This window comes from Anabrus simplex, chromosome 1 (genome assembly GCF_040414725.1).
Source record: "Anabrus simplex isolate iqAnaSimp1 chromosome 1, ASM4041472v1, whole genome shotgun sequence".
NCBI lineage: Eukaryota > Metazoa > Arthropoda > Insecta > Orthoptera > Tettigoniidae > Anabrus > Anabrus simplex.
In genome coordinates, this window is record NC_090265.1 from 1,386,916,509 (window position 1) to 1,386,929,870 (window position 13,362).

Consider the following 13,362-nt stretch of genomic DNA (forward strand, 5'->3'; position numbering starts at 1 on the left):
AGTTTCTTACTTCAAACTCACGAAAATATTGAGCCCCGTTTCAACCTTCAGTTCAAAATTTAATTACTGGATTGGCCGGGGATCAAACCGAGGGCTTTCACGTAAGAGAAAGACACGCTACCCATACGCCACAAGGCTGGCAGTCAATCCTCTAAAGCAGTTACATTTGGACATAAATTTAGAGTGTAACTCAGGACATCCATCACAACAGTCCTGGCAGCTGGCGAAAAAGCAAAGACGGTGTTGAAGCTGAGTCACATTTGTAGGTACCGGTACATCTATGATCTCAGACTTAATGGTGATCTCATTTCATATGCAGTCATACTTATGTAATTATTCAGCAGAAATACAGTATTTCTAACAGTTGACGAACGGTAACCTGCGGGGTTCTGTGCCTTGAAGTATTAAAGATGCGCGCGCCGCGATATGATGGCGTTCTAGTCTGGAGTGGTACATGTTATGCACTTACCTGACGTACTGAGGCCTGGACTCGATGTAAACTTGGCCACATCCACGATCTTCACCGCGAACTGCTGTTGTGTCTGCCGGTGCAGACATCTCCGTACTACGCTGAACGGGCCTCTGGAACAAGCAGAAAGAGAAAAAAAATGTAGTTACAACAGTAACAGAGCTATAACATCCTCGACATTAAGCATATTATGACGGAAAATATATACAGGTAAACACTTCTCCATGTCACAAGTCCATAATATGATTTCTTTCCACTGTAACTATTTTTGATCCTGTATGTACAGAAGCTTTTCAACACAGTGGAGGAGGATCTGGTCGATGTCTCTGAGACGTTGGTTCAAGAAAGAAATAAACTCAGGACCTGGATACTCGAAATAAAGGATCCAGCGTGAGAAGACGACCGGTCGCAAAATGTTCCGAAGAGCGAAGAACTGCATTCTCCATCAAGATAAGGGAGTAGAGTCTCGTTATTTTGAGTCTCCATAGCTCGATACTCCCATAAATCCCTGATGAAATATTTGACTAACAAAAATAATAAATCGTCAATATTCAGTGTGCGAGCGTCTTATTACGAGGCGAAAGCTGAACACAAAACACGGGGACTGACCTTGAACGCAGTTTGGCAGCTCCCCTAACCATGCCCCTCCCACTAGTGGCAGCTATGCGTTAAGGGGCCCATAGAAGTGCAATATTATTGCGCAATATCGGGGTTTGTGCAATATAATTGATATTGTGTATTTAATATTGAAGGGTTGTGCAATATATTGTACGAAATCAAAAAGTTTGAAATATATTGCGCAAATAGCAAAATACTGTGCCGTGTGTTGGCAATATTGTGCAATATTCCGTCCTCCCGCCAGTTGGTATCAGCAAGTGGGGGAGAACGTATCGTAATGGCAGACAAACAGAAGGTGAAAAAGTTTATTTTGGATTTTATCGGAGTGTACCATGGCCTTCCGGTTCTATGGGACGTTAAGAGCAAAGATTACAGTAATCGAGTTAAAAAAAAGGTGAACAGAACAAGGTGCTTATTGAGAAATATCGCGAAAAATATCCGAACGCTGGCAAGCAAGAAGTTATTTTTAAAAATCAGTTCTCTGCGTACAAACTTTCGGAAGGAAGTGAAGCGGCTTCCTGATACAGAAAAGAGTGTTCACCAAACAAAATAGCGGCATGGACTACCTATATATTGCCACGCATATTGTACGTCTACGAGCGCTTTGCACAATATATTGCACAACCAACAATATTATCTCCACACGATTCTATTTATTGCACAAACCCGATTGTTGTGCAGTAATATTGTACGTCTGTGGGCAGCTAACAATATATTGCAATCCATTTTGCGCAATAATATTGCAAGTCTATGGGCCCTTTATGCCCGACACTGACAGGAAACCTGCCGTTTAGACGGTGGCGTGACATCGCTGCTCGGAAACGGTGCAGTTCGTTAAAACAGAAGACACTCGACAATTATTTAATTACAACGAAATTAGTGTTTTTATTTTCATCACTACTGAAATAGGTACACTAATGTTTAACTTATGCCGATTTATTTTATTCAATGACTCTTAACAATTAGTTATAGTGTAAGGCAATGTGTCTGTTCTTTTCCGTAACTACTGTGCTGTAATGTTTAACATAAGTGAATTTTGTCATGTACACAGACTTTTTCATGTTATTTCGCAAGTCCGAGTTTTTTCTATATTTTGAGGTAGTGTCGGTCCAATCCACCTCGAATTACCGAGACCTCTACTGTGCTGGAAATCCAAAAAGGCTGACAAGTGTTAACCGTGGTCCTAAGAGGCAGAAACGTTATGTTAAGCAGAGAAGAAGAAGAAGAAGAAGAAGAAGAAGAAGAAGAAGAAGAAACGGAGCAATTAGCCGCGTGGTATGGATCACGTAACTATCACTTTGCATTCGGGAGATAGCTGGTTTTCCGTGGTTTCCCATTTTACTCCAATGCTGGGGCTGTACCTTAATTAAGGTCCACGGTCGCTTCCATACCGCTCCTACCCCTTGCCGATCCCATCGTCGCCATAAGACCTATCCGAGCCGGCGCGACGTAAAGCAAATTGAAAATAATAAAACTTTGGATCCGACATCCAAAGTGAAAGATTCCATCTGCTAAGAAGGAATAATGTTATTGATTTTTGTGTTCCACGAATTACGTGTACGGTTTTCGGAGACGCCGAGGCCGGAATTTAGTCCCGCAGGAGTTCTTTTACGTGGCAGTAAATGAACCGACACGAGGCTGACGTATCTGGGCACCTTCAAATACCACCGGTCTGAGCCAGGATCGAACCTGTCAAGTTGGGCTCAGAAGGCCAGCGCCTCAACCGCCTGAGCCACTCAGCCCGGCTGCCTAGAAGGTAAGATGGGAGACAGGCGACTGACATTGCCATTTTCCATCACAGGCAAATCACTCTACTGAGGAAGTATTTCTAAGAACTGTCGAGCGAGATGGCTACGCTGTTCGCTGTCAGCTTGCACTCGGGAGATAATGGATTCAAACCTCACTGTCAGCAGCCCTCAAGATGGTTTTCCGTGGTTTACAATCTTCGCGCCGAGCAAACGCTCGGGTTGTACCTTCATAAGGCCTGTTTGATCTTAGCTCTTTCCTATCCCATCATCACCATAAGACCTGTCTGTGTTGATGCAACATGAAATAAAGAGCAACATTCCCATGAACGAAGTGGAAACAGTACGTTGCATAGTGCAGTATGTAAAATCGATGTGCGCATCACATCCCTCCGACTAGCAGACGCACCAGACAGCAAGATCGACGACGACACTGTGAAAACGTAAATAGCTCCAACATAGGTAACCGGCCTCCTTGAACCAGCGAGATATTGACTGATGAATCATGTTAAGTGATTGCAAGTGGTTAACATTTTCGGTGAAACACAAGGATTCATGGTGGCCATACAAGACCAAGTGGTAGCTACAAAGAACTACCAAAAGCACATCCTCAAAGACCAAGATCTTCCAAGTGACCTTTGCCAAATGTGTAACGTAGGCAGAGAAAATACATGGCACATCGTAAGTGGCTGCTTTACAATAGACCCTGCTGAGTAGATACAACGGCATGATAACACTGGCGTCATTCATCAGGGGATATGTTTGGCCAGAGGTCTCATCAGTAACATCCACAACCGGTTTACAATAATCAGAAGTAGAAACTGTACTGGAACGGGAATATATACAGTACTATGCAATTCACCTGCTAAATCTCAAAGACAAACTACGTTGAGCTACAGATTATAGTGGTGTGCACTATGAGGAAAGTGCTGAATACGGGCTCGAAGGATCCGGACCTGAAGAACGTTAAGAGATCAATAGTGTCATTAGGGCTAGATAATACTTTGGCCTAATGTAACGGTACACCGGCGAAACTCAGGAACTCAGAATAATAATAATAGTAGTAGTAAAAGTTGTAAAACCATTGAATTATAGAAGGATCATTAAGCAATTGCAACGCCGCCGAATAAAAACACGAAATACATTACAAATTTGACAAATTTTGGAAGCATAAAGCGACTAGAGAATACAAATGGAAAAGAACAAACAGAAATAAAGCTTTTACGGTAGGATCCGCAGAAGAAGGTAGCGATCATAGCTTTAGTATATCCTCGACGTTCATCTGGTGTGAAAACGGCAAATGCACATCCAGGGCTGTCCACGGAGGGGTACGAATCCACCACTTCTCATATCCAAGCTTATTTCTACATTACTCGTACCACGAAGAAGTTTCTCATGTACGACTGGAATTTATTTTTTATTTTTCCTGTGTGTTTAACAACGCTCTAACGCATGCATTTTCAACGACGATGGCTTAACAAAGAGTGGGAATGTAGCAGCTGTGGCCTTATTTGTCAGCATGCTTCAAAGTGCTGAACTAAACCAGACCGTCCGGTCTACACATTAATGACCCGACTGCAGCTTTACCAGGGATCAAACCACCGTCTGGAAGACCGAAAGTAGGTGAAGATTATGTTCCTAAGTAAGCTACCCCCAGATGCAGTAAACCTGTTAACGGAGCTGTCGCATGTTTGTTCTGGCTTGGTTGAGTATCCGCGTGCTGTTGCCATGGTGCTGAACCTATTCAACTGGAATCCATTAAGCAGAGCTTCAGCACACAGAGAGGTGTTCTACAGGATCCCGGCCAAGAACAAACAGCACTGTGGGATAAAAAAAAGAGGGAGGAAGGAATCCTTAACATAGTATGAATTCCAAAAGTTCTCAAAACTAAACTAAACCTCTTTTTCAATGCATATAAAATAGATCATTACAAGACGGCTACACTGCGTCATGTGCGTGAGTCAATAGATCAATCAACTCATTCTTGAACGATATCGATTCTTTAATGGATGGTATCAACTGTTCATCGTGGTATAAAATAAATTATTGTATACTTTGCAAGGGTGAATATGTTTCACGTATTCGTTCCAAAAGTGAGCCCTCGCCCATCGCCTTGCATCTCGGTTCAAACGTAAAACCTCACTGTCGGCCCTTGTAACGTAATTAACAATTACATGATTACATACAGTACAAACAGTATATCGTCGTTGCGCCTGCAAAAAAGCGCTATGTATTGGATAAATACTGACCCGCAGCGCATTGAGAACGAGAATTCTTCGAGTACCGTCGCACAATATTGAACCGTAGATGACATCCTTAGGGGGCTGTCACACAGGCTCGATCGAACGACTGCGATCAACCGACTAAGAAAACAAACCTACAGAGGGCAGTGGCACCAGTCACACAGCATCGATCGTCAGCGATCAACTACGAGCGATGAAGATCGACTGGTTTGTGAAAACAAACGTGTCCGTTTTTCAGTCGCAGTCGTTCGATGATGGCGGACGCAACATAGTCATCTGTTGATGAAATCGAAACATTAATTTGCTTAGTGTATGAAAACAAAGTGGTGTATAATCCTAGACTCCCTGGATATAGTAATAGGGAGACCGTGAATTTTGTATGGCATTCTATAGCGTCGAGAACTGGGACAAAAACTGGTAATTATTATATTTTTACGATTATCTTATGAATAGTGTTATCTTAGATTATTTATTGATAAAATATATTATACGGAATAGATTGGTAAAAAAAAGTTATACTAGGAGAACTAGTAATTATCATTCTTGTAACTTAATTGAAGAAATGTTTGGAAAACATAAGCAGTGCTTTCCTAACCTCCATCTCGTACCGGTACCTAATGAAATGAATAGGCCTACCATTGTTCGCTTTAATGACAAATAAGTGTAGGCCTATGCCATAAGTAGGCCTACTACATGTATATTTTCTTTGTCACAATATTCTGATTCATTGTTTCAGGAAAAAGTTGTGCCAAAACAAGGCAAATTCTGAAGGCTGGATATCGAACTTGGAGAGATAACATCCTCCCTCTCCTCCCAGGTTCTGCTGTACAGAAAACATAAAATGGGTCTACTTCAATGCTCTCAACTTTCTGGAACTCTTCATTGCTGGAAAAAGGTACAATTCTGTAATATTTATTTTTAAAAGTAGGCCTACACTACAGACCAGTGTTATAGTTGTGAAAGAGTGAGGGGAAGATTCAGTCTGTAGGCCATAAGTTCCACCCATCTGTTCATTAATTTATCAGATATAACTGAAAGTAATATAATATAATCCAACCTAACAATCATCTTACTAAAATAATTATTGAAAGTAACAATTTCTTAAGCAGAAGGCTTGTGTTCAGACTAAAATATAGCTCCAATTTAGAAGAATTGCATTAATATGTTGTTCATTTTTTTCAGTTCTGTAACAAACACATCTATGGAAGTGGCACCTGATGTGTGAGAGCCTTTTCACCAAGCTGAAATAGAGGAGGAGGAAGCAGAAATAATTTGTGTTGGAGGGGTCTAACTCCTGCAGTTCAGAAATTACTGAAGGGACTTCAACTTCCAGTCCAGTGGCTTCTGCTTCTACAAACAGCTCTGCAAGCAGTTAAAAATAAAAGAAACAGAAATGTGAAAGTGACAGTGATGTGTTAAGTGAATATTTAGAAAGGATACTGAAAACTGAAAAGAAAATGTAATCAGTGTTATTTTTAGTGTCTTTGTGATGACATGGAAAGAATGAGTGTACTAGGTCGAAGGGTTTTCAAAGTTAAAATTCAGGAACTGTTGTATACAGTGTTAGATCAAGAAAGAATCAAATAAAATTTATGTTCTTGAGAAATGTTCTACTTTTTTAATTAAATCAGTTTTTGTTATACTTATCTATCAATATTTATTTGAATCCTCAGTGAGTTATGTGTATTAGCACCTGATGGGAAAGAACCTTAACTCCAATTTTTTAAAATTATTAGCATTATTACAACATCTTAATTTGTATATTTTATGTGGTAGAACATGTATGGTTTACAAGGAAAGGAGTATTTTGAAATACATGTAGTAGGTCCCTTCTGTGTGTATGTAGTAAGCAGTTGTACAGCACAGGTGGTCTGAAACCAGACCGGCGTATTGATAGTTCTGTCCAAGAGCTGACTTCCTTCTTTTGGTACCTATACTGTTGATCACAACTGCAAACTCATTGCATTAGGTATGTACAGCACAGGTGGTCTGAAGCCAGACCAGTGTAAAGACATGAGTAGTTTTGTCCAGGAGCTAACTGTCTTCTTACAGAATACTGTTGAACACAACTGCAAGCTCATTGCATTGGGTTTACTGCATCTATATTCAATGTTGCCTACTAGACTGCCATCCTGGAAGAATACACATCCTAAATACCTATTTGAAATTATCTACCTGTTCCAATTTTGTATTCTCAACCTGACATTCAGTTCTACTACTCTTCCCTACTGCCATCACTTTAGAATTGAAACGACTAATTTTCATGTCATATTCATTGCATCCTTTTTGAAGTTGCAAGATATTAGATTGCACAGTTTCAATAGACCAAGTCGTTTGCATAGGACAAAATTCTTACTAGAGTTATACCTGACAGAATCCCTCCCTGCCACCTTATACCTTTGTAACTTAGGTAGCCTTTATCTCCTCATTCCAAGTACTCTCCTGCCATTGGTACCTGTCTGCACCAGCAATCACTACTTTCATGTCTGTCACCGTACTTATAATTTATTAATAACATATAGGCCTACAGGGGGCATCAAGGTAGACCGATTATTTTATTTCTTGTGCTGTAGATCCATATAAACAATGAAAAACAAAGATGAAAAATTCATTTGTAACTATTTTGACAGGTGTTTCTACCAAAGTTTTGTAGATTTTAATCTACAACATAAAAAAAAACTGTATTTTGCGGGATGTGATATTAAGGGGATATGATGGCAGAACATGTACATATTTATAAAAAGTATATCCATATGACAGTTACATGCTTGTAATGAAAGGTTGAGTAGATTAATTACCCTGTAAGTCAATCCAAGATCTTAAAAGACCCATACACCCTACTCTGTCAAACATTAATTTATATAATTGGTATTTACAAACAGTTTTGACAGGCAATGTAAGATATAGCAAAATTAAATCATTTACCACCTGAGCAACAGGCCTAAATAACATTTTACTGTAGATGGCAATAGTATTTAGTTGTTAGAAAGGCACTCTCTTCACTTCTAAAAATAGAAGGCAAGGTGCTTGTTATTAGCACCTATTATTTTTTGCAGTGTTTGGTTCTCATTTTGGGTTAAATTGAAGGCAAAGTTTTCATTTTCCTTGAACTGATTCATAAGGAAAGTATTTCAGGATGGATAGATAGGCTTGGTAGTGTTCATATCAGTAAAGAAGTTACATATGAACAATACACAGAAAGGCAAAATCAACGTTGAGGTAAGAAAGAGAGTCCTACCAGACCTTTGCGGAAAAAGTTGTTACTCTGTACCAAGGAGTTTACCAGTAACTTGGATGGAAGTGCAGGATTTATATTAATTGGTTTATTATTGTCAAGTGAGCAATTAGAGCAGCTTGCCAGTGCGAAGTTTGGGGGGACAGTACTTTATGCTTAGTGATGAGGGTAATAAACAAGACCTTGTGTGTAATTTAATAATAATAATAATGTTATTTGTTTTACGTCCCACTAACTACTTTTAAAGGTCTTCGGAGACGCCGAGGTACCGGAATTTAGTCCCGCAGGAGTTCTTTTACGTGCCAGTAAATCTACCGACACGGGGCTGTCGTATTTGAGCACCTTCAAATACCACCGGACTGAGCCAGGATCGAACCTGCCAAGTTGGGGTTAGAAGGCCAGCGCCTTAACCGTCTGAGCCACTCAGCCCGGCTGTGTGTAATTTACATGTAGTTGTGACAAGTATCAGTCTATTACACTGCCAACTTATTAGAACAATATTCCAGAAGCTTTTCCTATAGTTATTAAGCTAGTGTAGAGCACTAGCCTCACCTGAACTCCTCAAGAAATGTACACATATGTGAATACACAGAACCCCAAAGAGAATTTACTTTGGAAGAGATGTCCATAGACAACCTTTCTTCACAGCCATTTGGTAAAATTAGCTGCTTTTGAAGCTGCTGTAGTCTTCAATGATATAAATTAAGACAGGATTGTCATTCTTGCAAAGTTTGGATATGGCCCTGGATTCTTTGCACAAAACACAGTAGGCCTACAGAAATTCAGCAACATCTTTGTCATGAAAGCAATATGATACTATTCTGAACATGGCACAATAACAAAGAAGAGGAGAGGCAACAAGAGATTTGCAGAGGATCATGAGGGAGAGAAACAGTGTAAGGAACTCCAATACTTTTATCATTTTCACAATATTCAGAGCATATGTGCATTTTTTTTCCTTTCAAAATTATTTACAGGATTGTAATGAAACTTGACACATTATTTCTACATTAGGTAATGTAAATTTTGACTGGAAGCATTTCTTGATATGTCTATTGTTTTGGTAGGTGGGATCTCACCAAGTGGTATCGAAAAAAAAGCTGTTAACCTCCATCAAATAAACACCTCAAAATATCATTTGAAAAGACAGTAACTATGCTCCAAGATCCAGCATCATTAAAACAAATAAGCATAAATGGTATTAGTCTTATATTTGAAGTACAATGAGCCACTGCTGTGAGGCTTTTGTTGGAACTTTCACCCTGTCAAGAATTCTGGCTGTAGTGCTCTATGAATGGCATCACATATAATAGAACAAATCCACTGATGTATTGTGAGCAATCCTAAATCTGTATGAGTCACCAATGTCCAGAAACCTGTAGGCCTAAATAAATATATTTCCACTGGTCATTGTAGCACCTTCAAATTATGAATTCAAATTGATGTAGGCTACATAACCGTTTTCAGTCCTTTTTTATCAATACTTTATTAGAATCCTACAGAATGCAAAGAAATGTACCTGCCACTAATCCTTTATTTGATATATTTTGCCACGGATATACAGTAGTTGTTTCGGAGGTGGACATCACTTCTGACTTTAAACCTAAAAAAATCGTTGTGAATATTGAATTTAACGATAGTGTCAGCCTTTCCTCAGAACTTATACTTTTCCTGTAATTTGTTTGCCTGATATTTATTAGTGACTACATTTTTTCCTCTAATTCCTTATACCGTAATTATTGATGAACATTCGGTACTAGTTCCTGAATTTTTCTTCGTCATTCCACAACGAAGGCACACTTTGGTGGAATTCTCCATGGCTCTTTACCTCGTCCACTGCGATCGTCTGGTTCTTTCCTTTCTCCTAATATATTCATAGGTTAGAATCATATTTCCACCCGAATTATCGCTTTCACAACACATTCTTTTTCTCCCGTGAATATGAATACGTCTGTAGCCTGTACGGTACTGGGCGGGAATATCAGCTGTTTCCGTGCAGTCGATCCCTCTCGATCGATGAGCAGTGTGACAAGGTAAATGAATTTAGTCGTTAGTACTCGATGCCAGTTGGTCGCTCTTGATCGTTCGATGCCCTGTGTGACAGCGGGCTTAGAAGCCAATGTTCTAAGCAGAAACATTTCCCCAAAGCGGTTTTCACAGGCGCAACCACGATATAAATATTGTAACAATGAAGGGTACGGGTCAGCCGGCAATAATGCAAGCGACAGATAGTAATGCCGGCGCAACGGTGAAAATGTGGAACAGTGAACAAAACAAATAGCGCCGGTGATTTGTTTAGAAGCTTCTAGAAGACGCTGGCAGTTGATTAATAATGGACCAGGCACCCAGAACAATCTGGAAATTTGAAATACTGGAATCTTCCACTGGAAACAAGCGCACGCGTAGTACCATTGCTGTCGTAGTATCACGAACTAATTTGCAGTAAAATAAACAAAAACACGTTATCCTTTTATCACTTAGGTGAAAAATATAATGCGATGGAGGAATGTAAATATTCGGTTCCTGCATACCGTTATCTATGGAAACGAGGCATTTGTTTAATCAATTTGACCTCAATAATAATAATAATAATAATAATAATAATAATAATAATAATAATAATAATAATAATAATAATAATAATAATACATCCCACGAAATAATATGATTACTGGAGGAAATGGCCTCGAAGTGTGGCCCCTAAGAATATTATTATTATTATTATTATTATTATTTCAAGACTGTGCGTTTAAACCTAGCAGAGGTAGTCTGATTTCTGAAGGACGGAACTACGATTTCGTTACTTGTAAAAGATCTAAGGAACACTTTCTGTGTTTGCCCGACAATATTGATTAAAACTCGACAATTTTGTACCGCACGACATTTTCTACACACTGGTAAATCTATCGTCCCGAGGCTGTTGCATATGAGCCCCTTCAAATATCACCGGCCTGAGCAGGAATCGAACCCGCCAACGTGGGCTCTGTGTGAGCCAGTCAACCCGGCAATAATAATAATAATAATAATAATAATAATAATAATAATAATAATAATAATAATAATAATGAAATAAAGCAGATCTTTTCAACAGAAAAAAATATTTTTGTAAGTACCGATATGGAGAATAAAGTTTTTTTTAAATATGATATGGAGAATAAAGTTTTTTAAAATATGCAAATATTTCTCTATTGTCTTTTGCAGCCGTCATCTGCGGGCTCTGGACAGATTCTTGTCCGTTTAGTGAGTCAAGTGTCTCGTGGGTTGCACGGGTCGTAGTGAGAAATGGTCTCCAGGAGACCCCTCGCCGTCAAGGTCATTTTTAGCCGACAGCTCATGCCATTTAGCGTCGCCGTGAAATACTGCCTGGCTCTCGCTGAGAGAGGGATAATTTAACACTTAATGGAGCCCTCAGAAGGAAAGCCTCGCAATCATTGGAAGCAGTTCAGTTAAGCAACCCTCTCACTTCTCCAACTAGTTCGTAGGATGTCTAATGACTACGATATGCGCACTAACATACTGGTTCGTGAATTCCTCCTTGTATCGGAATTACTTGCAGTAGCCATGATCATGTTGTGGCATTTCTACCATGTAAATGGCAAAGATAGTGTACATTGTCTCCAAATCGTCGCCATCCAGTTTGTTTTGCCTCTGATAAATCCCCCCATGGCTGGGGGCATAGAATATATCACAGTATCTCCCACCTGTCGTAAGAGGCGACTAAGTGGGGCTATCATACTGGGGGCAAAGGTTATCAACCACGGGGACCATAGCCGAGTCTGACATTGCTTCCACTTATTTGCGCCAGGCTTCTTGTTTTCATATTTCCTATTCGACCTCACTGTCACCGACATTATTAGGTTTGCGAAACCAAGGGCGACTTTCATTTTCATGCCCAATGTGTGCTTCTATTTTCCTTTGATTAGTGTTGACAATTGCACTTCCTCTTACTGTAAAACAGAGGTGCTCACGCTGGGCATTCCGTCCCGCGGGCGGCCAGCACTGTAAGTGTACGGGCTGGCAGGTGATGAGCACAGCGTATGCTATTCAACTACAGTGACGTGACTACGTCACAGGCCGTGAAGGATGGGCGAAGTTCTCCCGGTCACTCTCGATCACTGCTGCGATACCCGATCAATCAATCAATCAATCAATCAATCAATCAATCAATCAATCAATCAATCAATCAATCAATCAATCAATCTCCACTGATCTGCATATAGGGCAGTCGCCAAGGTGGTACATTCCCTATCTTTTGTTTGCCTAGACTTTTCTTAAATAATTGCAAATAATTTGGAAATTTAAAGTACATCTGCCTTGACAAATTATTCTGATCTCTAACTCCTCTTCCTATAAACGAATATTTGCCCCAATTTGTCCTCTTGAAATCCAACGTTATATTCATATTTTGATCGTTCCTTTTTTTTCAAACACCACTAAAATGTATTCGTCTACAAATGTCATTGCACGTCACCTCTCCATGGACAGCTCGGAACAAATCACCATACCAACTAGTGCTGTGGCCTCATTTAGTTCTATACCTCTTATCTTTAGATCGTTAGAAACTAAGTCTAACCATCGTCCTCTTGGCCTCCCTCTACTTCTCTTATCCTCCATAAGAGTGTCCATTATTCTCCTAGGTAACCTATCCTCCTACATTCGCCTCATATGACCCCACCACCGAAGGCGGCATATGCGTATAGCTTCATCCATCGAGTTCATTCCTAACTTAGCCTTTATCTCCTCATTCCTAGTACCCTCCTGCCACTGTTCCCACCTGTTTGTACCAGCAATAATTCTCGCTACTTTCATGTCTGTTACATCTAAGTTGTGAACAATATATCCTGACTCCACCCAGCTTTCGCTCCCGTAAAGCAAAGTTGGTCTGAACACAGACCGATGTAAAGATAATTTGGTCCGGGAGCTGACTTCCGTCTTACGGAACACTGTTGATCGCCAATGCGAGCTCACTGCATTAGCTTTACTACATCTTGATTCAATCCCAATATAATACCACCCTGGGAGAACATAAATCCTAAATACTTGAAATTATCT

General features: G+C 39.9%; 1 protein-coding gene and 1 long non-coding RNA gene across 2 annotated transcripts in view; one reads left to right on the top strand and one right to left on the bottom strand.

Annotated features, from left to right (window-relative positions):
* LOC136859346 (peripheral plasma membrane protein CASK) overlaps positions 1-1,110 on the bottom strand; it is an 842,635-nt gene extending 841,525 nt beyond the window's left edge. The window contains exons 1-2 of the mRNA XM_067138692.2: positions 1,079-1,110; positions 470-582 (exon numbers count right to left, since the gene is read on the bottom strand). Coding sequence (XP_066994793.2) covers positions 470-582; positions 1,079-1,110 — 145 coding nt within the window. The remainder of the gene's footprint in view (positions 1-469; positions 583-1,078) is intronic.
* Positions 1,111-5,157: 4,047 nt separating this feature from the next.
* LOC137501880 (uncharacterized) lies at positions 5,158-6,484 on the top strand. Its single transcript, XR_011018668.1, has 3 exons — positions 5,158-5,492; positions 5,812-5,970; positions 6,258-6,484. It is a non-coding gene; the product is annotated as an uncharacterized lncRNA (long non-coding RNA).
* The last annotated feature ends 6,878 nt before the right edge of the window (positions 6,485-13,362 follow it).